The sequence below is a fragment of the Squalius cephalus genome (genome assembly GCF_949319135.1).
Source record: "Squalius cephalus genome assembly, chromosome: 12".
Taxonomy (NCBI): domain Eukaryota; kingdom Metazoa; phylum Chordata; class Actinopteri; order Cypriniformes; family Leuciscidae; genus Squalius; species Squalius cephalus.
The window spans coordinates 27,085,103-27,099,008 of NC_137133.1; the positions used below are offsets into that span (position 1 = coordinate 27,085,103).

General features: G+C 36.1%; 1 protein-coding gene across 1 annotated transcript; it reads right to left on the minus strand.

Moving 5' to 3' along the window:
* Positions 1-3,479: 3,479 nt before the first annotated feature.
* On the minus strand, positions 3,480-13,557 carry sccpdhb (saccharopine dehydrogenase b). The gene is made up of 13 exons (XM_079888457.1): positions 13,120-13,557; positions 12,166-12,275; positions 11,869-11,949; positions 11,417-11,546; positions 10,977-11,026; positions 10,244-10,374; positions 9,954-10,071; positions 8,245-8,364; positions 8,048-8,104; positions 7,832-7,943; positions 7,666-7,747; positions 5,299-6,814; positions 3,480-5,226 (listed from the first exon to the last, which is right to left on the minus strand). The coding sequence occupies exons 1-12, from the start codon at positions 13,316-13,318 to the stop codon at positions 6,715-6,717; spliced, it is 1,290 nt and encodes a 429-aa protein (XP_079744583.1). The 5' UTR covers positions 13,319-13,557; the 3' UTR covers positions 3,480-5,226; positions 5,299-6,714.
* Between the last annotated feature and the right edge of the window lie 349 nt (positions 13,558-13,906).

Below are 13,906 nucleotides of genomic sequence, written 5' to 3' on the forward strand. Positions count from 1 at the left end.
TTTCCAAGGTTACTGTTGGTAATACACTAAGACGTCATGGTTTGAAATCATGCATGGCACGGAAGGTTCCCCTACTTAAACCAGCACATGTCAAGGCCCGTCTTAAGTTTGCCAATGACCATTTGGATGATCCAGAGGAGTCATGGGAGAAAGTCATGTGGTCAGATGAGACCAAAATAGAACTTTTTGGTCATAATTCCACTAAACGTGTTTGGAGGAAGAAGAATGATGAGTACCATCCCAAGAACACCATCCCTACTGTGAAGCATGGGGGTGGTAGCATCATGCTTTGGGGGTGTTTTTCTGCACATGGGACAGGGCAACTGCACTGTATTAAGGAGAGGATGACCGGGGCCATGTATTGCGAGATTTTGGGGAACAACCTCCTTCCCTCAGTTAGAGCATTGAAGATGGGTCGAGGCTGGGTCTTCCAACATGACAATGACCCGAAGCACACAGCCAGGATAACCAAGGAGTGGCTCTGTAAGAAGCATATCAAGGTTCTGGCGTGGCCTAGCCAGTCTCCAGACCTAAACCCAATAGAGAATCTTTGGAGGGAGCTCAAACTCTGTGTTTCTCAGCGACAGCCCAGAAACCTGACTGATCTAGAGAAGATCTGTGTGGAGGAGTGGGTCAAAATCCCTCCTGCAGTGTGTGCAAACCTGGTGAAAAACTACAGGAAAAGTTTGACCTCTGTAATTGCAAACAAAGGCTACTGTACCAAATATTAACATTGATTTTCTCAGGTGTTCAAATACTTATTTGCAGCTGTATCATACAAATAAATAGTTAAAAAATCATACATTGTGATTTCTGGATTTTTTTTTATAGATTATGTCTCTCACAGTGGACATGCACCTACGATGACAATTTCAGACCCCTCCATGATTTCTAAGTGGGAGAACTTGCAAAATAGCAATACTTATTTTCCTCACTGTAGCTTAATTATCATATATGCTGTTACAGTGTATTATAATGAACACTTCAGACCAGAGGTACACTGCAAAAGTATGCATTAAAATAAGAGGACGAGACGTAAAATAAAGGGTATGCTATCAGATTGATTAAAAATAGACATCAGAAAGGCTTTGTTTCTATTCATTTTTATTGATGAAATGATTAAAGTCATCATGAAACGGAAGTTGCGATAGTCTTTCCTTTCCTATTGTGATGTGTATCCAAGTGAAACAGCTTTTTGAACAAGAACAAATGTAGGGATTTTGTCCATCGGGAATTGATTGAATAGTTGGATGGTTGTGGTTTGCTATTGCTGTGATGTCATGTGAGTGACAGGTTGCCCCGCCCTCACGCCAGTAAACACGTCATCAGAGAAGAAATGTCTTTTCAAGAGGGAGGGGAAGATGTTTTGATTAAAGATTACTAGGCCACATTCATTTTTTTTTTTTTTAATAATGATGTGCATGCATAAATCATTTCTAATAAATACTGCAATATTCTATAAAGAAACTAAAGTTGTCAATGATTTTATGGTGACTTTAAACAATAGAGCTAACAGGAAAAAAGCTCATGTCTCTTGTATCATCACACATTTGCAAGAGACATTTGGAAAAGGTGTTGCAATATCAGGCAACACTGAACCACATGAAATATTCATCAGCATAAAAATATCCACACTGCAGGCATAGAAAGCCTCTATGTTTACACACCATTTTCAAAGTGGAGTCGTTTCACAGAAGAAGAAAAAACGGATTATGAAGATGAGATGTTGTACATGTGGTCCATCTAAATATTGTCTCCGTTGCTGGTTTTCCATAGGCTTATAAACAAACCTGTCTGTTGAATGATCCTATATGTGATAGTGCCAGTCATTGCAATAATACAATGCCAATGTATGTTGGCAGTCATTGTGCCTCGTGTTGTATTTCGAATACGTGAGTCAACAGACGTGTGAAACGGGGAACGGTGCATTTCCCTCAGTGAAATCCAGGCCTTTAGGTTAATAAAATTGAGTGCTGTGAGCTGCATTCCCTCCTGAGGAAAAACAAATGTGATTTTCTTTCATTTTGGCCTTGTGTGTGAGGTTGGCTGATGAACGAGGTGCTGTAGTGTGCTTTTCTGCTGACCCAGAGGTAATTAAAGATGCTGGAGATTTACGACGAAGATGCAACCTCTCTCAGCCACAGGGCTAATCTGAGAGCAAAATTCGTTTAAAGAGTGGCTGTTTGTTCTTTACGGTGTCCAAAATATTCTGCATCTGTGTCCCATTCCCTCCAAAATGTTATGTTATAATTAGTGACAATTAGTATTCTCATTGCCTGATATCTATATCTATGGCAAAGTGTTAACTTACGGTATTATGTTTAGCAATTATTTCTTAACATACACATAATTTTGGTTCAGTTTTTTTTTATTAGTTAATACTTTTATTCAGCAATGATGCATTAAATTTATAAAAAATTACAGCAAATACATTTATAATGTTAAAAAAGATTTCTATTTTTACTGTTTCAAATAAATGCTGTAATTGTGAACCTTCTATTAATCAATGGATCATGAAAAAATATCACGGTCTTCAACTAAAAATATTAAGCATTCAGTTCAAACTTAAGTATATTCTTTTTAAGTATGGAAATACATTATTTCCATAATTAGTACTCTTTTTTTTTTATTTAAAGTTCAAAATAGGTTCAAATCGGTTTTAATGTCCTTTTGACTAACAAAAGTTGAAATTAATAATATAATAAAAGAAAACCAAATCAGCATATTAGAATGATTTCTGATGGATCATGTGACACTGAAGACTGAAATATGCCATCAAAGGAATACATTTTATTTTAAATATATTAAAATAGAAAACCGTTATCATAAATTGTAATAATATTTCACAATTTTACTGCATTTTTGATCAAATAAATGCAGCCTTGTTTAGCATAAAAAAACCTATCAACCCAAAAGTTTTGAATGTGTATTGACAGAATTAGGATATTTACTGCAATAAACCATGAAACACAATTATTTGAATCTATTGAGAGCTATCAAAACACTCACCGCGCACTCCCAGCTAATTAGGTGCTGTGTTGTGGGATGTGTCTCCAATGTGTTTAGTTTAGGACAGCTCAGTGTGTGAAGAGAGTGAGTGAGTGCGCGTGTCCGAGGCGCACCCCTCCCTCCCCCTGTATGATCCCCGCGAAGCAGCGGATGAGAGTGGTGTGTGAGAGTGATACGGTGACCAGTGCAGGTAGTTAGCTATGCGCAGTGTATTTCAGTGCAGCCAGCAAAATAAAGCACCTAAACTCTTCGGCAAGACGGCCTCTTTGTTTTTATATGCTACCATCACACTAAACAGCGTGAAGTTTAGGGAGTTAACCCCGGGAGGAGAACTTCCGTCCCTGGAGAAAACGGATCTCCCCTGTGTCTCCCAACCACGGTTAGGAGACAGAAGCAGGAAAGGTTAACAACAGCTAGGACCTATATATATATATATATCAGTACAAAAATGCAACAAAAAAACCCCATCTGCACTCTAAAAATACTTTATGACAAACAGGAGATAAAGATTATACAAACGTTTCGGTTCTTTGCCTTCGTCAGTGTGACAATTTCATGTATTCTCAATAATTATGTAGAAAGGTCTTCAGGTGATCAAGATCATAGTTAAACAATCAAATAATCAGTCCACAGACTCCAGTTTAAGTCCATCTGGAACAGTACATAATGATTCAAAATAATGTTGGGAACAATTACACATCAGGAAAAAATGGCATATATAAACATTGACCCCTCCAAAAAAAAAAAAATATCTACATATAAACCCAAGCTTAAACAGTCAAATAAACATTTCATTCTATTGAGATTTTCAAATTTTCAACAGTAAGAATTAAAAACCAAATGTAAAAATAGATTCATCTCCTTTCTTGTGACAAGGGGTTCATTATATTACGGTTTCCTTGGTATAAAAAGTTAGAAACTTCTAGAATCTAGTACTTATTTCCTTCTAAATAGTTTTAAACTCGCCTCAGTGCTCTGCTGTTTATACTGAACCAACATGTTCTCTTCCTGTCACATCAAGTCAAAATGACACGCCTTCAGTCCGTCTTTCACTCTCACTCTCGCTGAATTTCACATTCTCTCCGGCTCATATACCATTTCACCCTCCCTGTCTCACTTTCTCTACACCTTCACCCCTCCCCCTCTGTCCACTCCTCCCCCCGTAGCTGTAACTGATGCTGCATAGCCGCCCCATGTCCTGCAACCACAAAACAAGTCCGCTGTTAAGGAGTCCAAATCATACAGCAAATCCTTCTCTTCCGCCCCAGCGCTCACTGCAACACATTAGCACGGCTTCACCGGATCTGTCCAGATCTTTGACACGTCCCTGTGGCAAGTCGAGAAAGATCACACATAGTCCTAACCCTCCGAGATTACGCATGCGGTCGTTTCATGCAATCCGTCGGACGACTTCGGGAGGGGCGGAGGAGGACTGAGATTGAGGGTGATGCTTGGGCAAAATGAAAGCGTGAGAAGGGAGGGCGACTTACATAAGGCTTTGCAGTAGACTCGTGAGTACCAGGCGCTCTAAAACATGGCAAGAGAAACAATGTTCCTCTGAGGACTGGAATGAGGGAGGGAGAGAAAGAGAAAGACAAAGTACAGAAGACTGATAAGGGTTTTATGTACAATGCATACAATATGCCGGAAAGAGAAGCCTTCGGACTGGATCGCAAGCTTGGTGGAAAGGCGGGGGGAAAGGAGGAATGGGAATGGCATTTGAAAGATAAAGATGTGTTAAAGAGCTTACGGGTGTGGGGGAAACTGGCTGAGGATGTGACGGGAATATGGGAATAGCAGCGCAGACAAAACAGAGAGAGAGAGAGTAAGAAAGAAACAAACAAACCAATATAGGAGTCTCAAATCTACAAGCATTACTGGGTCATTTCCTTTGTGTAGTAGCCTACATTTTCATGTCCCTATTTAATGCATATAATACTGTTCAAAAGTCTCTTCTGCTCACTAAGACTGCATTTATTTTATCAACAACAAAAAAACACTAATATTCTTAACTGTTTTAAAAGTCTTCACTGTCACTTTTGATCAATTAAAAGCATCCTGGCGAAATAAAAGTATTAATTTCTTTCAAAAGAATCTGCTGGACCCTAAACTTTTCAAAGGTAGGGTATATAAAAAGTCGCTGGTTTTAACTTTAAACATTAAAAACTTTTTTAGAATTTATACATTTTCCAGGTGTGTGTGTGTGTATGTGTGTGTGTGTATATATATATATATATATATATATATATATATATATATATATATATATATATATATACATATACATATATATATATAATTGGTTGGTTGTTTTAATTGGTGGATAATCTACATATTTCTGTGTCCTCAATATCATTCATTTTATGTCATATCAACTCCAGGCACACATAAGCAAGTAAAAGCAATGGATTTAATTCTATGATGATTTATGGTTTTAGTTGGTTTGTCTTACTCCTATAGTTAAAAAAAAATCCATCCTATAGTTAAAACGGCAGGAATCATAAGACATAAGAATATCATAATACGGTTAAAAAATTTAACAATTTCAATTTGACAAGATAACTCTCAAACCCTCACGCAATGACTAACTTCAGCTCTTTATTTAATTTTTACAGCATACAGCATATGTCCTCAATGCATGTATGCAAGGTCTGTGAGTTTACAACACACTTTCTTTAGTCAAGTGTGACAATACAGATTAAAACAAGCTCCGTCCCTGCATCTCTTCATTTTCTGTAAGACTGAAAGCAGCTGAAGCTGAGTCATACTAACTTGCGCCTGCCAGGCTGCTTCAACCTTGGCCTGCACCTTTCAGCCCCTGTTCTACATCCACTGCGACCCCCAGTCACCTCTCGTCTTCCCTTAAAAAGATATATTCATTGCCTTTCCTAATCTCCCCAAACAACGTCTACCCCTCTCACACCAAATGACCTTTCCTGTCATCTCCACATAAATAACGGCAGATGTGGAAATGGAAAAAGGAGACACCTAGTGGCAGATTCCTGTCAAAGGCATGTTAAAACAGAGATTAAAGAGATAGTTCACCCTTTTGGGTAAATTTACATTTTCTTAATTAAAATGGCCAAATCAATAACTCACTCCCAACCCACAAGACTTTCATTTATCTTCAAAACACAAATGAAGATATTTTTAATAAAATCAGAGAGATTTCGAGTTAAAATCTATTCACCCAAGCTTCAAAACGTTCAGAATAAAACAAAATTTTAAAATGTATAAATTAAAAATAAAACAACTCCAAATTAATAGAGCGGTTTAATCTAAGTTTTCTGAAGAAACGCAATCACTGTATATAATCACTGTATACAACGAACATACACAGAGCACTCAAATAGTAAACAGAAGCTGAACCGTAACAAACCTCATTGGTTCTTACAGAAACTCAAATGTGCTGTGTGAGCTTCTGTGACCAAATTTGATCAATGTTTATGTGAATAAAAGCCTAAATTATATTCATGTAAAGTGATCATGTCTCTTCAGAACATTAAACCTCTCTATCCCTATGGATTTCTTTTGTGACCTCTTTACGAATATTTTGAAGCATCAGAGTTATGGGTGAAAAGATATTCAATGGTGGAACATAAATTTCTTAGATTTCATTAAAATATCTTCATTTGTTGTGAAAGTCAATGCAAAATTTCAAAAGAGATGAGCTAGGCTGAGTGAATCTGACAAGAGTACTCATGCCTACTGTCCGCTCTTCAGTGAGAACTGGACTCCATGTTTGTTCAGACGCTCTATTAGGGTGGTTCTTGCAAACGCTGAGCCCGGAGTGAACACGCCACCTCTGTGAGGACCAACAAAGGGACAACAGGTAAGAAAGGACTCAAATAACATTCAGCATCAACCCGTAAATGTGACTCTACAGTTAACATTCACATGTAGCTTTGAAATTTAGTATCCAAAAACGAAGTGTATTCAGGTTTAACCACAGCAATTATATTAAACCACCCCCAACACATATATGGATGTTTCTTCAAATATGAAGAAAATCTTTCTTCCACCCAGGGGTTGATTTCTTTCAAATTAAATCTACAATTAGCATTTCACATGTAGTGAAAATGGAACTGTTTTGTGAATGTTCAAAAATGACAGAATATATACACTACCGTTCCAAAGTTCAGGGTCGGTAATATTATTTTAAAAAGTATTTCATGCTCACCTTTTATGCATATATTTATATTAAAAATATAGTAAGACAAGTAATATTGTGAATGTTTGGGGTTTTTTTCAACTGAATATATTTTAAAATGTAAATGATTTTTCAGCATCATTACTCCAGTCTTCAATGTCACATGATCCTTCAGAAATCATTCTGATATTATCAATTTTGTAAACAGCTGTGCTGCTTTATAACTTTACAAATGTCTTTACTTAAACTTTGAGAAATGTTACGCATCCTTGCTGAATAAAAGTACTAACTTCTCCCCCCCTTCAAAAAATAAAAAAATAAACCTTACTGACCCCAAACTTTTGAACGGTAGTGATTATCCAATATTCTACAAATATTGGATAATCCAATTTACAAAAAAGTAAATAAACTACTGAGAATATGAAATGTATTTTTTTTTTTAAGTTCACCAAAGTGCCAATAGCTGAAGAATCATCCATATATTATTTTGAGGTCAGATTACTCACTTATTAGGGAGACAGTGAGATTCGTTCAGCAGTGTAATAGCTGCCTGCACCATGGTAATCGGTGTAGCAATGTATCCTGGCTCTGCAAAATACGACAATAGTCACCATTTAAGTCTGAGTATTTAAGGTGAATATTTTGTGTCAAATCAAATTACTAGGACAATACCTGGTCCTGTTATTTCAGTGTTGATAGTGGCATTTGGCTTGCCTAGAGAGGGGTCCTGACCTGTTGTGTAGCCCTCCCCCATAAACCTCAGGCAGAAAGAGGTTCCATCCATCTGAAATAAGACAACAATGGCAGAGAGACACCAAATGTATCTTCAACAAAACAAATCAGGGCTTAGTCATTTGTTCTGTGAGTTTCAATGCATTTTTATTGTACCTGCTTTCTTGACGGTCCGGACTTGGAGAACAAACCAAATGAGAAAAATTCTGGAAACTAGTAGAGAGAATAAAAAAACACACTTGAGTTGATATTCATGAGTTTATACAAGCAGTTCATGCTGTGCTATGGTATGAATGCGAGTTTTCTTTTAACAGTTCAAATATAATCCAAAGTTTTTTTAAATGGTACTGGACCTGAGTAAGCAATCCCCTGCCAAAACTAAATTTGACCATGAGCCAGAACAGCACGCCTGCAAAGAGGGTCTTCACCACGGAGAAGGGACCACCAATACCTACATATGCCATGTACTGAACCTGAGGACAAGAGGACAGAGGAAACCAATTGTACTGTAAAACAGTGAACTGTTGACAATTGATTCAATCAAATGAAGGCCATATATACAACAACTAAGTGGGTTGGACAGTGAACTGCACACATTTGTGACTGCTGAATTATTAACACATACATTTGAGTTCACTGCAAGACATCAATCAAAAATGACCATATCCTGACAGCACTCTGTTGACCTTCATGACATCACCCTGTACACAGTGGTCATCACTATGGAGATGAAAGAACAGGACAATGAATCACAAAGACTGTGAATCATCCCCTGCTCTTTCCTTGAAGGCTTTCAGAGCACTATCACAGTAATCATGCTCGCACAAGACAGATTGAGAAGAAATGTAATTAAAACTAGTAATGGGCATAATGGTGTTTGGAAAGCAAGGGAAGAAACTGTCAAAGTCTGTCTTTTTTAAGAGGATGCAGATGGGTAGGCAAGAACCCATTGGATCTACATTCCAATAAGAGTTTAAGAAAACTGAATAATGGGTTTGGGTTAAAATTGTTCTGCTCACAAAAACTGATTGGCAAGGTTTATAAAACATTGTTTTAGTCAAAATACTATTAACGACAAAAAAGAATACATAATATTGACGCCTTGTTGAACATAAGAGACTGTAAGAGTACATTGAAATTTACAATATAAAATTAAATATTTATTACATTTTTATTAATATTTTAAAATAATTGAATTGTTTAAAAATAATTTTTATTTTGATATTTTAAATATACATTACAATTTGAGATTATATCACTATAAACTAAAAAGTAAACTGTATAAACCAGTAAACTAAAAAAGATGACAAATTGCTAATATGATGACAAATTGCTAAATATAAAGCAATATAATATAATTATATATGTATTAGGGCTGTCAAACGATTAATCGCGATTAATCGCATCCAAAATAAAAGTTTGTGTTTACATAATATATGTGTGTGTATGGAGTATAATTATTTTCTATATATAAATACAAACACATGCATATATATTTAAGAAAAATGTGTTATTTATATGTAAAATATTTATATATAATATAAATTATATAAAATATAAATATATATACACAGTATATACATGCAAATATTTCTTAAATATATACATGCATGTGTGTGTATTTATATATAGAAAATAATTATACACCGTACACACACATATATTATGTAAAAAAAAAATTATTTTGGATGCGATTAATCGCGATTAATCGTTTGACAGCCCTAATATGTATATATTTATATATATATAAACATCTATTCTGGTGAATGGCAGACAACAGCAAAAGTTACAAATAAACTGCATTCCCATTTGCTATAATAGCAAAAGAAAAAAATATAACTGTGGAAATGTGTCATAACAGTCTTTGAAAAGGGTCCATTTGAGTTTATTTCATGGTAAACTATAAAAAGATGACTATAAGTATATATACATACACACACATGTATAAATAGATATCATTTCATAGAAAATTGTAAAAAAAAAAATATATATATATATATATTATATATATTTAAATATATTACATTGGTATCAAAAGTGCGTGTCATTTTTTTAGACTCACAGGGCAGTGTTTATGTTCCTCATGCATATAGCGCTGAGTCCGTCGCACCACAGATGGATCTGAGCCCATGAAGGGAATAGCATACTGCTCAATCTCCTTAGTGAAGAAAACAGCTCCCCTGGGGACACCAAAATAGCAAGCAAATTAACACAAGTACAGATTTCCATCCTGAGAACAATTCTCCTTCACTCCTTTGGGAGTCAACTGCTATATAAAGCACATGAAACATGATCAAGATATTATTAATAGAATCTAATGTTGAGAATTTTTTTATAAATACTTAAAGCCACCTCTTTTTAATTCTAGCGCCGACGGCCGGGAGAGGTTTATGCCCAAACTTCTTCCTTATTCTTCTGAGACTGGCACTGTCAGCAAAGCCATAGATGGCTGACTGCCATGTCGCATCATGTGCACATCCACCCTGATGAAGAAGACGAGACAGATGAACAAAAGCCAAGACATGTTTTGCTGTTTTGAGGACATGCAATAGGTCAGATGCAAACAATCTGTTATAGCTCTCTTCATACCCGATTAAAACAGCAGGAAATACAATTTGATCGATTGCTTATGAAATACTACAAAATATGGGCCATAATACTCTCCATATACTCGCTTTATGCCATCTGCTACCCTAACATTGGAATTTTAATTTATGTAAAGTTTTTATGTAATTTTATATAGTGTTTCAGAATGTATTTAAACATTTTCTTTTTTATTTTTTTTGGTGATCAAAGCCCCCCCCCCCCCCCCCCCCCCCCCCAAAAAAAAAAGTGTGTCTCCTTTGCAATCAAGTTACTCATTAACATGAATTCCCACAAATTCCTAGTTTGCTCCATCGGGATATGACAGTTAGTTGCATTATTTATGAGCAGCTGCAATTGTGAATTCCCAGAGCTTAATATAAGCACTGCTTTAATCCTAGATCAAACCAAAGTTTGAGAGCTCATTTTCAATAACAGCCAATCAAATTCCAATGGACCCTTAATATAGTTGTGCAAATACTGTTTACTGTATACTGCTCACCTCAGGTCCTGTGTTGACGGTTAAAAAGCTCTCCACAGCAGTGAGCGTTCCTGTGGAAGACATACAGAGGAGTTGTCAGGCATCTGCTGCTCTACAGGCACGTTTGCCCACAGCAGCACTTCAAAGGCCAACGACAGACACTCACATCCTGTAAGCACTGAGCGCCTTTGCCTTTGTCACGACACGTCCCACTAATTGGGATGAGATTAAAGAAACCGACTGCACAAGGATCGTGTGAAGCAAAGGTCAAAGTTCATACACAGGGTAAATATCACAGTAACATATGTACGTTTTAGCATTAGGACACTGATGCAAATAGCACCTCTATACCTGTTATAAGTCAAGTCAGGATTAGATTTTTTTCCCCCAATACTGTATGGTACTGGTATAAATGGTATAAATTTATTAATAATAAAACATTATCCAGACATGCAACCTACCTTTGAAGTGATTCTGTGTATAAAGGATGCCCATATCTGCTGGTATTGAATCAAACCCACAGCTTCCAATGATATACACACCATTCTCCTGAGCTTTACTGTGGTACTTCAGCTGTATCCCCTCTAAAAACTGCATAATTCAACAAACAAAGAGATCTGCATTACCATTCAAAAGTTTGGGGTAAGTTAGATTTTTCTTTACATTTATAATGTTACAAAATATGTTTTTTTTTGTTTTTGTTTTTTTACTTTCTATTAATCAAAGAATGGAAAGTCACAGGTTACACAAAAATATTAAGCAGCACAACTGTTTTTTATCATTGATAATAATAAGAAATGTTTCTTGAGCACCAAATCATCATATTAGAATGATTTTTGAAGAATCATGTGGCACTGAAGACTGGAGTAATGACTGCAAAGAACAGTGATAAAAAAAGCATAACAGTAACTACCTGAGGTTCTCCACAGATGTCAATGCAGTGGGCCCCATTCTCTATGCAAGCATTCACCACAGGCTCTCCATAGAATCTATACTGTTGAAAGAAGACAACTCAGCACAATCTACTTCCATAAATGCAAAATGGCATTTTACAGTCAACAGTTCACTCAGAATAACACAACTCCATTTATCTTTTTTTTTTGTCATAAAGCTATCGTGGGACTATGTGTGCGCTGGGACAGGTGTGAATGCACAGATGTGTAAACTGACCCCTTACTGTGCTTTTTTACTATAGTGTTTGTGGACTTACTGGTCCCACGCAGTTGAGCACAATGAAGCCTTGTTTGCACATGATGGCCAATGACTCTGGCTCGGCTACATCTGCAACAATAACCTCCACACACTTCAGCTCTGGTTTACCTGCAGACAAATGATGCAATGTCAGAGATGGATGGATCTCTCTTCTCTAACAGCTCAAAATGATAGATAGATAGATAGATAGATAGATAGATAGATAGATAGATAGATAGATAGATAGATAGATAGATAGCCTATTGCATAGTTTAAAAATCATCTCAGTATGGGCAATTCCAGATTATGATGGGGTTGTCAGAACATTATGCCTTTAATCAACAATATTCTCAAACCTTGTAATCCCATCGGATAATCTCAACAGACAAAATCTGTTGAAACTCATCTAATACCATGATCTGACTGCCTCATGTCTAGCCATGACAGTATGGTAATTCAATCTGTCATAAATAGCATATGTGCATTGTAATTCTGTCTGGCCTAGCAAAAAAAAAAATAATAATAATAATTTATATTTAGTAGTTTAAGCACTGTGGCAGTAGCATTGTAAACATATTATCCTTTGATATATTCATATACCAATATATTAAAATATAATATATAAAACAATGAAGTAATGAATTATTCTTGATTAACTATTCTAAAATTTGAGATTATTGTTTTATAATACACAATAAACAAAAATAGGTGACAAACTTGATAGTACAGGGACAAACTTGGTAATACTATGCAGTTTTTATTATTACTAAATGGTCACACGTATTGTGATTACAGTCCAAATGAGAATTAATACAGATGTATTTTTGTAAATAGAGTTACTATATATGCTTAGTATTTTCTGTTGTAATTAATTATGTTATATAATATGTGTGAGCATTTCAATGTAAAGTACAATTACGCCAAAATCTAAAAAGTTGTTGTTAAACTTAAATGTACTGCGTCAAACACGTACACAGAGCGTCAGCTGCCTGAATGAGTGTTTTTTCCAGTCGGTCGCGGTTCCGTCCGGCTATAGCCCATTGTAACGACCCTCCTGGACCCTCGGTACACGTCCGCGCGACCTCCTCCACTACAAACTGACCGGTAAAACCGGTCGCCCCGAACACTATGATATGGTACGGTCTTTTGCTTGACGTTGTGAGCGTCGCCATTGTGTCTGTAATCCGCGTGCGATGCGACACAGACTAGGTCAGAGCGACCGCTGCTGCTCCTCTGGTGTCACTGTACACACAGTGTACAGTATCAGTGTAAAATACTGCAGAAGAGGTTTAGAAGCTCAGGTTGTGATTCAGATCAATTGAAATTGTAGCTCATATACAAATCCAATTGTTTGTGGGTGAAAATTCCAGAAACGGTCACACTTTTAAGTAGTAGAGAGACATCTTGTGCTGGAAAGGTGATATTACCACAACAGTACTGCAGTGTAATGTAAGCTATATTTTGTGACCATTAACATACATTTACTTTTATATGTAAATATTCACAGCTGTTAATAACATTTGAATGTCAATTTATAAATGATAGGATCGCAGCTAGTGACTGTTTTGAAGAAATCAGTCAAAAATGTCAAGTTCAAGTCAGACCACTTGTGAAAATTTTTCTAATGCATTTTTTATTATTCCAAATGATTTTATCAGCATAATTATTTCGTTTTTGCTTTAATGACAGCAGCACCAACTTTGATATTTTCACATATAAAGGAGTTCACATATTGGCAAAATTAAAGAAATGGTGCTGAA